General features: G+C 39.2%; 1 protein-coding gene across 2 annotated transcripts in view; it reads right to left on the minus strand.

Annotated features, from left to right (window-relative positions):
- The window catches only part of CTNNA2 (catenin alpha 2), a 468,362-nt gene that overhangs the window by 354,357 nt on the left and 96,593 nt on the right, over positions 1 to 17,412 (minus strand). For both annotated transcript variants that reach the window (XM_050974177.1, XM_050974178.1), the window contains exon 3: positions 16,879 to 17,074. In XM_050974177.1, the coding sequence (XP_050830134.1) occupies positions 16,879 to 17,074 (196 nt within the window). The remainder of the gene's footprint in view (positions 1 to 16,878; positions 17,075 to 17,412) is intronic.

Consider the following 17,412-nt stretch of genomic DNA (forward strand, 5'->3'; position numbering starts at 1 on the left):
CATCACTCCTGATGTCCAAAGCTACCGAGAGAACCCTTGGGGGGCTCGGGAGTCTTGGAATGTTGCCAAAAGCACTTGGTGGCTTGATTTTGATCCATCTAGGGATGTGCCACCTAGGTATGAGAAGATGAAACCTGTGAGAATCACTCGGGTGTGAATGGTGAAGGGAAGACATAATTATAAGGTAAATCACAGATTTTGGGGTTTTGGTACAAAAGGGTTATAGAGACAAGATGGAAGAATCAAAGCGTGTCACAAGGCTCTTCTTTCTTCTTCTTGTCATCCATCTTCTGTTGTGGTGTTGGCACTTGTAGATTGGTCTGGGGTGAGGTCTGGGTGCACTTGGTGACGAGAGTGATAAGTATTAGAGATAAAAAGTAAATATGATATACGTAGTTTTTGTTATAAAAGACAAGACTGCCTTGGAGGTGGTCAGAGTGCCTTTGGCTGCCGTGCTGGTCAGATCCAGATCGAGCAGAGAAGAGACTTTGTAAAAAGAAACAATAAACAATTCTGAAGACCGAAAAAACCTAGAGTCCAAACTCATCTTTTGAAGCCCAGCGTGCAAAGAACCATCCTAAGCGTGTGTGGGAGCAAAGACGGACAACCAAACCCCATAAGCACTGCTGGGAAAAAAAAAATCAGAGAGCCACGAAACTCTTGGGTTGGAAGGGGACTTAAAGCCCATCCAGTTCCACTCCAGGGACACCTTCCACCGTCCCAGGGCAATCCAAGCACCGTCTAACTTCTCCTTGGATGTTTCCAGGGATCCAGGGGCAGCCACAGCTTTCCTGGGCAACCTTTCCAGGGCCTCCCCACCCTCACAGGTAAGAATTCCTTCTCAATACTCCATCTAACCCTGCACCACCTTGGCAGTTTGAAGCCCCTCCCTCTTGTCCTGACACTGCTGTGTCCCAAGTCCCTCTCCAGCTCTCCTAGAGTCCCTTTAGGCACTGGAAGGTCTCCCTGGAGTCTCCTCCAGGCTGAACTACCCCACCTCTCCCAGACTGGCTATGATTCACAGATTTTATACTAACCCAACCTTTGCTGTTTTAAAAAAAATCCTGTTTGTCTCCAGCGCAGAATCTCCAAAAGAAAGTACTTCTAATGTGAAATCAAAGCATATTTACATTGCTTTTAAAACAATTACAATAACATTTAAAAAAATCCCATATGGCAAAACTTCCATAAGACAATGCAAATACTGAGGGAGAGATCTAAGACAGCCACAGTGATTAATTCCCATCCAAACTATTTTTCTTATTATATGTCCCATTAGGACTGTGTGTTCAAATTATAGTTTGCAAGCAGAGTATCTTGGATGATAAGCAGATAATATAAAATTTCAAAATACAATTCAAGTGGCTTATTTCTAAAGCTATAAATTCCTCTTAGCTTTCCATTGGGTTGGCAAAACTCTCTACAAATTTCTTAGGAGACAATTAACAAACAATCATTGCTAGATAAAAGGAGAACAAACCAAATTTCTAAACATACTTTAATGCTATATTGCTCAGCCTCACAGAGGTGAAATTCAAGGTAAAAAAAGAAAACAAGGTTTCTGGAGGAGGACCACAGTTTGCTGTCCCTGCCTTCCCATGCATTTTACCTGTGTGCCAAAAATCACTGAAACTAGGAGCAAGGAATTCTGACACCACAAAGATTTTTTTCTAACACATACTTTAATTCAAACAGTTGTTTGAAAAAATTATCCACAACTCTTAGCTGAGAGTGTGCTAAAAATTCAGAATAAAACATTATTATTATTATTATTATTATTTTTATTTTAATTTTTACTATGTCAATGACTCCAATATTTCATGGAAAAGGAGATATTGAGAGCAACCACAGAACAGCTGAGAGCCCAGCATGAGAGCAAGGGTTGGATGTGAGTTTCCTAACTGGGAATTTGATCCCAGTGCAGGACTGGCTTTATCTAACCAGTGTAACATTGTAAGGCATCATCTTCCCTCCAATTATTTATGGAGGGAAACCAACAATCCCAGAGGAAATAATGAGTTTGCTCCAAAATGCACTCTAGGAGCATAATGAGCTGGTTGAACCCAAGGGGACACAAACAACCACAGGAAATCCCAGCAAGGTTTTCCCTTATTTAAGCTCTAAGTAGGATTCAGATGAGATGGAAGTGATTCCAAGCATCCAGCAGCAAAACCCTTGTAAGCCAAAGTACTGAATTTTAGAGAAATCCAAGCTGAAGTGGAAGCCAAAGCAAGCTTTTGATTTTGGAATCAGAAGCCTGAAAATTGTTTAGCTCCCATTTTGGTACTGAAGAGAATTTACCATTTTCTGCCAAATTAGCAGTGTGCAGCTTTAGATAAATATTTATATTGGACTATGAAAGAAAGAGGTAATATTTGATAATTGGCCAGTGGCACCAGGAAAGCAGGAAGGAAAATTGTCTTCTTAGACTTGAATATCCAAGGAAATATCCCTTGCAAAAATATTTAAAAATCTATACTCAGTGGCAGAGGAAAAATGCACAGAGGGTCAAAAGGAAACCAAAACAAACAAAACCAAAAAAACATTAAAAGAGCTTGGATTAGATATTTAATCTTAGAAAGCTTATATTATGTGAAATAAATCTCCAAAATAACGAAGTAAAAATTATTACATAGACATAATCAAATAAGCCAACCAAAAAAGTATGAGTATAAAAGCTCACAGCAGGTTGTTTAAAACTTTGCAAGATCTAGTAGTTCAAAACTTAGAAACTACTAACCAAAGAAACTAGCAGTTAGGGGAAGCAAGGCTCATCTGTCTCAGTGCCAATTAACATATTTTAATCCTTTTACAGCACTGGTATCAAACTACTCTTAGGCTAAAGGTAGCAGTGGAGCTTCAGCTAGCCCAATTATTCTACAGAGAAACATTTTTATCTGGAAAAAGTCAACCCTACACTTAGTTATCCATTTCTTTCCAAATGCATTTCAAGTTGTTCTGTAATCTATATTAAATTACTTTCAGTGAAAATTGGGTTGACACAATAAACACAGACATCTGAAGCCATCAGGTCTGCTTCCTTGCCACTGCAGTCAGTCAAGTGATAATCTAATTAATAATATTCTTAATATGATAATAGCTACACTCATAAACTTATCAAGCTCCCATCTTAGAAACAGCTCAGACATTTAACCCCAATTAATTCTATATGAAGTGGGAAACTCACTCCAAAATGAACTCCAGAATCTGACAGGTTCCTTTCATTAGAGACACTTCAATGCCATACTGCCTATATTTGTAGATAATTTAAATCCATTTCTTCTCCTGACATATTTGTCCTTGAGTTTCACTGTGTTCTTCTTCCACTCCTGTCCCTATTGTCCCTTTTTGGCTTTGTGTATTTTTGTGAGGAGTCCTGACACTAATGGCAGTACTTCAGTCTCTTCTAATTCCACACAATATTCATTTCTATAATCATTACAGCAGCCCCATGAAACAATTCTGCTTCTGGAGTACAAATGATAACTGCAGGTTTTTAGGACCATTTGCAGCTATGAGAAACACTCATGGAATCCCAGAATATCCTGGGTTGGAACTGTGGGGATCACTGGGTCCAGCTCCTGGCCCTACACAGGACACCCCAACAATCCCACCATGTCCCCAGAGCCCAACAGCTGCAAACATCTATCAACACATGATTGCAAAGGTCACCAAAAGAAGCTACTGGAAGTTCATAAGCAGACTTAAAGTAAAACATCTACCTGTGAGGAAAGCATTGACCCAGGCTTTCAATGGTTAACAGACAGAGGAAATATCATTTTTTCCAAAGTCTTGAAGCGTTTATTAAGAGCTAGAAGATGGGCACCGAGTAGCAATGCAGAGAATAGCTGGGATCAGTAGGGGATGCTGACAATACACCAAACACCTGGAAATAATTACCAGAACAATGACAAATTGATTGGATGCATCACTCCTGAGCAGCTCCCAAATGGAAAAAGTTAATAAAGCTACAGTCTAATTAATCCATTTCTTTCAGATTTTTCCTTTTGTTCTACATGTCCATGATTAAAAGACAGAACAACTGATCCATGACATAATGGAAGTATTTTAGAGTGCTCTCCTTGTAATTAGAGCAAATTCACTGTTATGAAGCTATCATAAATTACGATAATATATAGACCCAAAATGAGTTGCAGATTCCATATAAAAGAGTGAGAATTATACTAAATGATAATTAGATAGATTTGAACAACCCATAATTGTTAATAAGGTATATTTAAATTATGTAAGCAGGTTTTTAATCCTTTCATCATGGATGCTGTCTTAAGAAGCAAAAGCAAACCCTTCAGGATGCAAAGTTCTGCAATTTTATGGTCCCTGGATTTGTCTAGAAATTCACCAAATAGAGTAGGATCACTCACTTTCCATAGCAGTATATAGCTGAACAGTCAAATTTTAGGAATAACGACCCTTATCTGGTCCTGGGTGGTTGGTTTCTCACTGTCTATATTCCTCCTACCTTATTAATCCCATTGATTATTTACCACATCTCTTAAAACATCATATTTTTTATAGCATTTTAAAAACCATTCTCCATAATTGAATGTGTTCATTTCAGTGTTAACCTCTGTTTGATATTATCAGAATGTGGGAAGTTATTTGTATGCACTTTCATCCTGCATACTTATTAAATACAAATATGCATTAAAAATTCAATTCAGAATTCCAAAAGCTTCACACAAATGGCTGTTTAGTCTTCCCTTTCCTTAAAACCTTTTTCCCAAATCTTTACTACTATGCCCCCTAAACTCATCTCCTCTCCCACTGGCAGCAGGGACTTTGTTCTCCATCTGTGGGAGGATGACCACTGTTCTCATCATTTTAATGGATTTCAAGGCCAGAAAAGGCAATGTCTGATCAAGCCCAAACTTTTCCTGTCACATTTCAGCTCCTGGAGCTGTGTCTCTCTGGAACTGATTGTACAGACAATCCAGTTCCCTTACATTTGACTCACTTTACATTTGATATTTAGACAGAGTGATGGAAGATGAATCACTCTGAATTTTAAAGCAAAATGGATGGATATCCTTAAATCTAGTAGGTATTTTAGATTCAATGTTCTCTCTTAGATTCAAGAACACACCACATCATTCACTTCATGGACCATTAAAATATGTAATTTTAATTAACCCAACTACTTCTTTCCTGAGGGACTGAAAATAGCAAGAATACAGAACTTTTAGGTATTTAGCCAATATCTATGACAATGTAAGACAATTTATCCACTAATGTTATGTTTTAGAAAGAACTTTTCTAATTAATAGTCAGATTAATAGTGCATTTGGAACATCACTGATACACTTAAGTACAATAAAAACCCAATTAAATTTCAATTCAAAACTAAATTATTTGGGATGTGAGGATACATTAGCATCTCTAATCCCTCTTTGTCTGCAACTCAGTTACTCCAAGGATGAACATCCTTCTGGGGCATATGAAAATGATCTGCCTTCACTGAATGGAGAGTTCAGGGAGCATCAGCATGAACATTTTGGATGCTCAGCACTCTGCCTGGGAACAGGAAAACACATTGGACCTCTTGAGATATCAATAATTACAGAGGCAAATTTAAAAACTCGAGCTCAACTGAATTATAATGTTGTTTTATTTGTATCCTGACAGAACTCACACTGCTGAACTACAATGTTTGACAAAACATGGAATCACAGACAGGTTTGGCTTGGAAGGGACCATGAAGCCCATCTTGTCCCACCACCTTCCACTAGCCCAGGTTGCTCCAAGACCTGTCCAACCAGGCTTTGGGCACTTCCAGGGATCCAAGGGCAGCCACAGCTTCTCTGGGCACCCTGTGCCAGGGCCTCCTCACCCCAAGAGAGGAAATTTTTTTTCCCAATATCCCATCTACATCTCCTCTAAGTTGAAATCTCTTCTCCCTTGTCCTATCAGGAAGTAGTTCAGCTACCAATTTTCCCACCACTTCTATGTTCATACTAAAACTTTGAAATCTCTAATTTAAACTAAGTATTTTCTTTTTTATCCAAATGCTGCAAGGTTGCCTCAAGAAGCACATTCAAAATGAGTAGAATAGTTCATCACCTAAGTAAGAAACTGCAGTGGAAAATGTTAGGAAAAGTTGCTGTCTTTCTGGTGAACTGTGCATGGAACATTTATTAAAATCATTATTGTAAAAAAGGACTGAAATGAACAGAACTGACAAAGAAAAATCTGTAAGTCCTAGTGATTAACATCTTGAGTTTAATCATTTAATGGGTTTCTGCATAACAATTTATTAATTTAAATAGAACTGTCATCAATAAATTTAACGTATCAGATATAGAAGAGAACAGCATTTGAAAAGCACCCAAAATTCATGGAAAAGGAAGCACTCCAAGAAAACAACTGTGGCATTAGGCACACATATTCAACCATTCTGGATATTATTTTCATTCTGGGGCTTGAAGAGGCTCACAAATACTGTAGAGGAAAGCAAGTTCAAGGGTAGATTCTATCTGTGCCCAAGGCACCATGAACTAAGTTCAAAATCATAATTAGAATCAGTTCCATCACTCTGTATCATCACATGAAAAGAAAATACCCAATAAAGAGATTATTTGAAATTGATATTTTTTGAGATAAGCTTCAGTTCAAAGGGTTGATATTTTCCAGCAAGATGCCTTTTCATAACAAAATTTATCAAAAAATCCCAGTGATCTGTGAAAAAGAGGGAGCAGCAAGTTGATAATGTCAGCACATGGGGACACTGTGAGGAGGGGGAAGGATTGATGATGAGATTGATCAGTCTGGTGGATTATCAGCTCCCTGTTTGTTTTGAGGGTCACTTTTGTATTCATGCTCATTTACACTTTTCCTTACACTTAGATCCTACCTGAATGTCTTGAAGCAGTAAGAGAAGCAGGGAGCACTGCTTAATCTGGGGAAATAACATGGCTAAAAGTAAAAAAAAATCTTCCCACAACCCCAGCTGGAATTAAGAGGACAGGCACATTAATGCTGGACAACTGAGGGGTTTGCAGCCAAGAAGGAAAAATAACAGGAAAAATTTACATACAAAAATTTAGAAAGATACTCCTGTATGAGAGAGGATGAGAAAGGAGAAAAGCAGACATGGGAATGTCATCAGCACAGAGAAAATCTACATTACAGACTTACAGTAAGAAAAAGATGAAAAAAAAAAAACAATATAAAATACAGAGAGAGCATGTGCAGATTTACACAGAGAAACAGACTGAAGGTACACTTTAAAAAAATTATTTCAATTCTTCTATTAGTTCATATAATCTGCACACATTGTTTATGATAATCTATTTTTGGGATCCAATGCAGTTCTTTTTTTGCCATAAAACAAATTACCAAAGATACTAAAATCATGCTCAAAGCCTCAGCTTACATGAAGATTAAGTTTATCTTTCCAAAATTGGAAACTATATTTAAAAATCAATTTTTGAAGACTAAAAAACCAATTTTGACTTGGCAACATTTTAGTAACCTAAGGATTTATTGCCAGTTTCAGTGGGAACTCACATCCATGCAGTGACACCTATGTGTTAATATAAGAGCTCCTTTATATAACCATACTCACTGCTTGAATGTTTAAAAATTGCAAGAGCTTCTCTGCAGAGATAATGAGATAACTGAGCCTCATGGTGTGAATTTACATTCCAGTGCAGAGATCAAAACACAAAACTAATCTGTAGCCCTCCATCAGCACCCAGAAAGGCAGATTGCTGTTGTGCACAGGAAAAGGCTCAAAAACAAGACATGATTATCATTAGGTTTGTAATGAGAACAGGAAGAAATGATCATTAGTCTAAGCCTGAATAGGTAATAGAAAAAAATGATGGTTGAGTGTTAGGACTGTCCTTTATAAATACCTGGGCATGGCAGAAGGGAGGCTGAGGGGAATCAAGGCTGGAGAGGGCTCTGAGCAACCTGGTCTAGTGGAAGGTGTCCCTGCCCATGGCAGAGAGTTGGAATTAGAGGAGCTTTAAGGTCCCTTTCAAACCATTCCACGATTCCATGCTGTCCATCCTTTACTGGATGCAGAGGAAAACTCAGTCACAAAGGATGAGGAAAATGCTGAGGTACTGAACTCCTTCTTTGCCTCAGTCTCCAACTGTAAGAGGAGCTGTCCTTCAGGTACCCAGTGCTCTGAGCTGAAGGGCAGAGATGGGAGCAGAATGAAGCCCCCAAAATTGGTCCTTCTCCTGTGGTTAATGAATTTATAGAATCCTTTTCTATTGGTTTTCTATGGCAGCAGCCAGGTTTCAGCTCTAGCTGGGCTTTGACCCTTGCCATTTTCTCCCTGCATGACCTCCAAATGTCCCTGCAGCTTTCCTGAGCTGCCAGTCCCTTGTCCCTTTTGACAAAGGTCACAGACTCTCCTTTTTTTGCCCAAATTCCACCCAAATTCTCTCTTCAGACAGGTAAGTGTTGAATAAATAAAATAAGGAGAGATTTAAAACCATAAAGTCCACCACAAACAGGTGAAAGGAAGTAGAGGTGACATATTTTCTGAACAAAAAACACATACATTTCATCACATACTGTAGAAATCACCTAATTTGAATCGAGATTAACAACTGACTTATCTACAACTAAAATACCAAAAAAACCAAACAAACCACTGATCTCAAAGTCAATTGGAACAATTACAGCTAAATGAAATTTGCAAACATCTGAAATCAAAATCCGTGGAGAGCCTAAAATTTTATTTTTAGTAGATATGAAAATAATTTCTAAATTCCATCAGCTATACAGAACAGGCTCCTTTTCCCATGTTCATATATAAACAGCAGCTGGAATATCTCACAGATCTAAAGTCTAAAAAGAATTTGTCTCTGATAAAGGGATTAAAACAGAGAGAACAAGATAGCTGGAGATCAGAATGCTATAATTTGACACTTCTCAGAGGAAATCAGTGCCTGTTATTTGATTATAACATTTTATATTCCCTCACTCTGTAAAGTATTACTGGCCTTTGTAGTATGTGAAAAATGTACTTCAGAAAAAGACGTGTTCAAAATGGTAAATGGAAAGGCAATAAATTAAAGCCTTTTATATACTGACTAAGCATCTTTTAGGACTCAGATATTCGAAAGTATATTTCATATTTTCATGCTGTCATTTTTAATACTTCTCTTATCGAATACCGCTTTCTGAAACCATATCAAAAATTAAAGCCCAATCTGTATGGGAGAAAGAAGCTTTTATACAACTTTTGAAGTTGGATGACTGCCATGGAAAATGCAGTCAAAAAATAAAGAACACAGAACAAAATGTACTGTAGGCAAATAGGAGGACTGAGCAAGGGGGAAAGGAAGACTCTTAGTGCCCCAAGGACTGCTTGCATCTTTCTCATTAAATGCCACTGGTTAATCACAGACTCATGGAATGGTTTGGGTTGGAAGAGACCTTACAGCTCATCTTTTCCCATCCCCTGCCATGGACAGGGGGACCTTCAATTAGACCAGGTTGCTCCAAGCCTCACCCAGCTTGGCCTTGAACCCTTCCAGAGATGAGGCAGCGTCTTGGTTTAAGACCATTTATAAAGTTGGACACTCCAAAATGAGCCACCTCTGCTTAATTCCAACCAATCCATTGCCACCAGTAAGGAAAGATTATGAATAGATATAAGTGAAAAAACAGCTATTTAATAACAAATGGAGCAGCAGGAGACAAAAAACAACAGTAAGTAACTGCTAGATACAAAACTATCCAATCTCACAAACCTCAGGGACACAAAGAGAGACTCAAAATGTTGGAATTAGCCTTCCCAAGATGGCGCCCGCCTGAGGCGGCCGTGTGGCTGAGGGACGAAGGGAAGATGGCCCCACACCCACGCCCTCCAAAAGGGTGACTGCAGGCCCCAGGGACAAAGAACAAGATGGCAGCAACCCGTACCAGAAAGGCAGGAGCCCACAGAGCAGTTCTAGAGGCAGACAAAGATTTTCCAGCGCTGCTCCCTATAAAAGTCTGTCCAAAATATCCCTCATCTGCCTCACAACTGTCATTGGGGGACCACTGAAGAAAAGACCCCCCTGTCTAAAATCTCTGGCTTTGTAGGAGAAAGTTACATGAAGGCCCTGAGACTTGAGAGCATTGCTAAACTCTTATTTTCCCAGGTGCATTTGCTGCATGCTACACTCAACCCAATGAGAAGAAGAAGGGGGCACTGTGCCCTTTTTGAGACAATAGCCTTGGAAGCTGTCCCACCTCTTGGCCTGGCTGGACTTCTGAACTTTTGGGTGGTCCCCCACAGAGGACCCCTCTCGTGCGTCTTCAACCACTGTGACAGACAAACCGAGATGAGAGAAGCCTCTCCACCAGAGAAAAACCCGAGAAATCCCCATGTGAGAAAGGCCTCCCTCACACTTTCCAAGGACTGGGACTGGAGCCCCTGGCCTGGAGAGGTGCGCGGGGGGAGGAGAGCTGACCAAAGCAAGATGGATGTCGCATTGGACCATGAAAACAATGGCCCTCGCCCACTGAGATATGGACTGTGTGCACCCTTTTCCAAATACCATTGTCTTTACAATAGATTCTGTTTAAAAATAATCCCTCTCCCCCTGCCATCGAAAAGTGTATAAATGGAGCCCAGATGGACTGCATCTCTGAGATCTCCCCAACATAACAGGCGGATCCTCAACTGGGCTGGACCTAAGGACTTCATCTCTACATGTGGTAGCTATATTCCCCTCTTTCTCTCTCTCTCTCTCTATTTTCTTTTTTCTCTCCCTTAATCCCTCTATCCCATTTTTGCTGTGGTCATTCAATAAAAGTGCATTTGTGCTGATTATTGTTGCAAAACCCCCTTGTACCGGATCGGTTTTTTGCACCCTGAGATCAATCTAAGAACCATCACAACACCCATCCACAAGGACGGCCTGTGACACTCCCCTGCTGGTTCCCGCCATTTCCGGGCTCCGCCATGGCCGCTGTGCCGTGAGGGGATGAGAGGAGCGCTCTGTCCGCACAGGCACGTGGCGGCCTCACCTCAGAGCTACAGTAAATGCAACCCCAACGAGGGGGAGAGACATGATGAGGAGAACTCCATCTTATCAGAAGGTTAATTAATTACTTTATTATTCTATATTATTCTATATTATATTACACTATATTACATCACATCTAAACGGAATGTGCCAAGCACTCAACTGCACTCCACTGCCCAGAATCTCGTGACCGTCACCCAACAGTCCCCACACACACACTTTGCCCTGAGAGGCCAAGGAAACAAAACCCCATCACTTTGGGTAAACAATCTCCATATTGCATTCTATTCTGGCCCAACACAGGCACAGCAAATGAGATAAGAATTGTTTTGATCATTCTTTTCTCTGCTTCTCTCAGGTTCAGAGAATGTGAATCCCACACAGGACCTTGCTGGCTTTTCTTGCTGCCCCCAGTTTGCAAAATTCACCTCGAAACAGTTTCTGATTGCAAAATGCATCTTTACCAGTGGCTAAGGTTGCAAACCATAAGCAAGCATCTCTGAAGAGAAGCTCCCACCTTCACAAAAGCTGCCATGAAAGGAAGGTGCCATGAAAGGAAGGTGCCATGAAAGGAAGAGCCTCTGCTCCCACAGCTTCTCTGGGCAACCTGTGCCAGGGCCTCACCACCCTCACAGGGAGGATTTTCCCCTCATTTCTAATCTAAACCTGCCCTCCTTTGTTTAATGCCATTCCCCCTTTTAACTAAGCAGAAATAATCTGGTAACATGGATCCAAACCCAAGATCCTCCCATGTTAGATGAATTACAGCAATATTTACAGTTACATTCTAAACACAGAAAACATCATGTTTAAAAACTGAATTCCTTTGCAGAATTTACTTAACAGAATGAAATTTTATTGTAAAATTTTGTTAGTAGTTCTTTATTTTGTGTGTGCATGTAATCATCACAGTGTTGCAATTTTCCAGTTAGTTTTTGAAAGACCGAAAATTCACTGTTCAATGACAGAAGCATAAAACAATGACCAATTCTTAAACTCAATTACTTAACTCTTTCTCCCTTCAGTATGCTACTTCCCAATTTAAATATCCTAGACAAAGCCTCTGCACCACTCCTGATCTCCCAGCAGTTTTCCTATCCTTCATCAGACAGCTGGGGAAACTCTCAGTTCCTTTGCTCAGCTAAAAACTTCCATCACTGACCTACACAGTCATCTCAGGTCACTCCTGTGCCAGGCTAAAAGGAATTTCCTTCCAAAACTTTTGATCTGACAGACTAAAATAACTGATTTTCCAGTTCAAAGATGACTCAAACTTTTCCTTTTTTATTTCCTTCTTCTTTTTTTTTTTCTTTTTTTTTTTTTTTTTTTTAATGTTGAAGAAAAAGAATTTCAGTTCAGAATTTCTGCCTAATGAATCAACAGTGATTTCATTTCCAGCACTCAGCTGGGACTCAGAGGAAGTTTCAGTAACACATAAATCAGAACAGCTTCAAAAAGAGAGGTCGAGATGCTCACCCTGTGGTGCTCTGCAGCTTCACAGAACCGTTCTGAGGGGTCAGGGACTTCAGCTCCAATCTCCACATTGAATTCCACACAGAGGGGACACAAATACAAATTTCATGCATGGAGGAAATCTCCTCACAGAACATTGCTCATGGTTAGCTCAAAACTTAATTGAAAAGGCTGTACATTAACTCACTGTGGATTAATCCTATCCAGTTTGGGAATTACTGCTGGAAGACAGAACAAGGCAAGATAACTGCCTGTGGTACCTATCCCAATTTCTAAGATCTTTTTTATTTTCTTTTAATAATTTTCTCAATTTAAATCCTAGTGAAGCTATTCTCCAAATTTGACCTGAATCCAGAAATGCCATGCATACTAATGGAGGGTGGAGTTAAATATTTACTGCAAAACATGGCCTAGTTACAGTCCCTTGATAGGAATTTTTTTTTCTTTTTAACTGTGCTGCATTTCTTCTCAAATAAAACCTTTACTAACAGTAATATTTCTTCAAAAAGAAGAAGCAGTAATTTTAGGATTTGATTTTAATATTCAAATCAAATATTTCAGGAGGAAACTCTACTTCCCTATCTTTCAGTTTCTGAGTATAAATTTATTTTTGACAACTGTCAGAAGTTGGCATGTTAAAGAAATTTTATTCTGATTTTTATCCTGATATATAGCCACAATAGTATAACATCTTCAAGAAAGACAATGTAAATAAATAAAGGATGAAAAAAATTGCCAAATGTGTGTGTGTTCTGTCAGAGAGAAAAAAATTGCCAAGAAAGTTAAAGTCACTTTCATGTCTCAGAGATGTTCATCCACAATGTCAAGATAGTCACAGAGTACACAGGTCACATTCATTTTTACAATGTCCATAAATCTGCATGAACCAAAAATTAAGTCTACCTCAAATTTACCCTGTATTCAAACACAAAAAACATCAGTAGGTATTTTCTGTCCCTTGATTGAAGTATGAATTCCATATTGTGGTGGGAAATTTTATTTACCATGCAGGAAAAGCAAAACAATTTAAAACACAACAACCAGCAGCTGGACTAAATCATGTTTCTAATGGAAGTTTCTGCTATTTGCCAGAAAACTTCCAGGAAAATTACATGAAAATCAGGCAGTCACCAGCACATACCTACAGACAGACATTGCCAAAGCCATTTACCAGATAAAACAAATTTACATGAATATAGCCTATTTCCTTGTGTTGCTTTCTGCAGCATCCCAGGCAGTGTCTTAACAACTTTAATCAAACTGGAGCCCAGTGGAACTGCAGTTCTTGATAGATTTTTGTGTCAATCATGGCCTGAATTTCTGCTCCACAGAGAATTTCCTTTTTCTCTACTGATCAATAGAAGACCAGTTGCATTTAGATACTTATGCTGTGAGTATAGAATATGCTGTATTTTTATTCCTGTGAGTTCTTCTTCACTTCCCTGCAATTCTAAGGGTTTGTAGCTTCATTCTTTATGATCATAGAATCATGGAATGGTTTGGGTTGGAAGGGACCTTACAGATCATCTGGCTCCAACACCTGTCTGCTTTCCCTTCTCTCTAATATAAAAAGACATGAATGATAAATTTCCACATTTCCCAGGTCTTCTTTGTCCCCCATCTGGGAGATCTTTTATACAACTCTGACAGTACCAGAATAAACACCCACAGCAAAGCATTCAATGGCCCAGCAACTGGATAATCTCATTTAGGTGGTCTTGAAGTGTAAGTGTTCCCATCATGGAGTCATTATGGGATGTAAAGATACACAGGGATGAGCTTTAGGCATCAAATCCTTTGTTTTTGCTCTTTCTGATTTTAGAACAGGTTTCATAAATCAAACCCATTTATCACCAAACTTTTCCACAGCCAACAGAAATTACCCTTCCACACTAGAGAAGGAACAAGAATCTGAACACTATGGACACTCTCACTCATTGCAAAGCATTTTGCAATGATACAGAGCATTTGTTCCACACCTATCAATGGAAAGCAGGAGTTCCTGGAGTGAATTGCTGCCTTTAGTAGGACACAACCCTACCCAGCAACGCAGGGCAGGAAATGAGGAGCACACCAAGAGCCAGCTGTAAGTGCCGCAGACATTTTTAGGTTGACGAGGTAATTATCCCAGCTGGAACCCTGCCAGGAAATCAGCCAGGAAAACACAGCCTCAGTTCATTAATCCAGCTCTTTATGCCACCCAGCTAAACATATCATTTCACATCACACCAGGGCTGCTCTCATTTACACGGCTCGTGGGTGCTAATAATGGTGTGTGTTGTCTCCTGCTCTCCTTATTATGGGATCGTGTTGAACAGGCCCCAAAAAAAGCTGCTCCACTTTTCTGACAGGCTTTTTTCCCAGCCTGGAGTGTTGACAAGAGATGAATGTCTGTGTCATTTTGTGTAATTCTGTTTTAAGATCTTTTTCCTCCTCTCTGCTTCTTCATTGTTGTTTGGGTTGGTTTTTTTCTAAATATAGGTTAAGAAAAGTAAAAGTCTTTTTGTCATGTAAAAAGACAGAAATTCAGTCTAGATAAAGAGTGTGCAAGTTTAGGTTGATGCCTCTAACTCAGGAGAAGGCTCCTGAGGAGAAGCTGAGTCAGCATCACAAACCCAAAAGGAAAATATTATAAATTCAGAGAGAGCATGGGCACTCATGTCACCATTGAAGATGCTGAGCTACAACTTGACACAACACAAAATAAGTCATGTAAGCAACAGGAACTGAAATAGTTGACAAATGAAAATTAATGCCATAACAGCCAGGCATCAGCATTAAAAATCTAAAAAACCCCCACCCAATCAAAACCATGACAACAACAAACACCCAGCAGAAAAAATACCCAAAAAAAACCATAAAACCCCATCAGAATACTGGACTATCATTGTACATAGAGCATACAGCAAATACTTAACTTATTATTATGCACTGACAATTGAATGTTTAAGAAAACCCAAACCCCACAGGAACATGAAAACAGTGAAACCAAATTTACACAGAGTGGAGGGGAGGAAAAAATACCCTCAGGAGAGAACAGACTGGAATATTCACTAATCAGTGCTTATATGCACAAAATTTAACCCTGCCTTCTCTTATGATTACTTCAGCTCAATTTTCAAAAGACAAAGAAAAAACCTTGTATGAGTTCTGGGGGAGTAACCCACTGAATATCAGTATTTTACACCCAAGTCCTTTAGACTCCTTTGGAAATCTCACTTGGAGATCTCACAGTCTTGTTATAAAACCCAGGGCTGATGATACTGGCAGATGGTATCTTTAGATTGTAAGAGTTACAATGGAATAAACCTGAAAGGCACTTAATTCTGCTGCAATAAAAATAATTACAAAGTCAATACAACTGAAACATTTTGTCATAGGCATATATTGAAAACATAGTTTTCCCCTACCACACAGGTAAATTTGAAAGCACCTCATACCCATTTTAGCTTTTGAAAAGAAAATGATCAGATCTTGTGAGTATCCATTTATTTTATCACCAACACCCAGAAAATAATAGTTTTAATGTTGTTATTATATTTGTATTTTTATGCTTTGATACTATTTTTATAGATTTGAAACCACAAGTATTTCTATATTGCTCTTTTATCTGGTTGATAATTGTTAGATTGTTCAGAAACATATGTACCATAATCCTAGCGCAACATTTGCACCCACAGGCTTTAAACCACTGCTCAGATTCAGCCAAGTGAAAAAAATCACATCATTTTTTCACAGCAGAATAAAAGCAGGCTGAAATGGAGCAGTAAGCTTTGGCACTGGGAAAAGCTCCTCCCATCAAGCATTTTTTCCTGTTGGGACCGTGGTTGCTGAGAATTTCAGACTTTTTGTGCTGACAGACACTGACCTGCAAGAGAACACTGTATTTGACCTAAGGGCATGGAGATGCTTCCAAAATTGAATGATACAACTGGGATTATGGGCGTGGAGTTTGAATAGAAGTGTGTGGAAAACATGGTGGAAAACTTAAGAGCTTAAGGTTTTAGAATATAGCAATGTATATACAGCAAGATGAAGGTGGTAGGGAGTGGCTGGTCCTTCTTCTTCACCTTCTTCTTCACCTTCTTCTCTATGGATTTGGGTGGTTTTGTGTAATTGGATAAAAAATTTCACATTGTGAAGCGTGGGTGGTTGGTTATGGGGTTAAAAGTAAAAATAATTCAGGTGTCATTTTTTAATTGGACAGTTTATTCTTAAAAGACCTTGTAGAGAAAGAGATGGGGCTCTATTTTTTCCTTGTTAGTGCAGTGCTGTAGAACTCAGAGTTTGTGAGACTGTAACATAGATAAGAACTAATAAAGATGTGAGTCCAAACAAGAAATACCATCTCACACATTTAATCCCAACCTGGGCAGAAATGAATAAAAAGAATCGACATTTTCCCACATACCTTGTTTTCGAACATCATCTACAGCAGCAACCAACTCCTCCTTGAGATCCTGGCTCTCTTTAGCAATTTGGTCTCCTTTTTCCAAGAAGTTCTGAGTGGCCTGCTCCACAGAGGCAGCCAGAACATGAGCCTTCTTCGAGCGCCCTTTCTTCTTGCCAGATGGTCCTTTATTGCTCGTGTTCACCAGTGTCGTTACCTTTGGGCAGGAAAAACAAGTTTTTGTCAGTTTGAACAATTCCCTATTTATAGGAACACCTAATTCAATCCTCACACTATTTTCTGTGCCCTGGAAGGGATGTAGTGGCCACATGTTTTGAATAGATAGAATTGGAAGTATAAAATCCAGCGGCACTTCCCACAAAAGAGGGTTTTCCTTTTAACCTCTCCTCAGTCTGGGCTAAGCAAATCACAGCCAAGCAGCAAAAAGAAAAAGATAAGAACCAGGCACAGCAGGGCTGTGGTGTCAAAGCATCGTTTTTGTTACCTGTTTTCATTTTTAAAAATTGAAGACACTGATAAAATGGAATCTGAACA

This window comes from Serinus canaria, chromosome 4 (genome assembly GCF_022539315.1).
Source record: "Serinus canaria isolate serCan28SL12 chromosome 4, serCan2020, whole genome shotgun sequence".
Lineage (NCBI taxonomy): Eukaryota > Metazoa > Chordata > Aves > Passeriformes > Fringillidae > Serinus > Serinus canaria.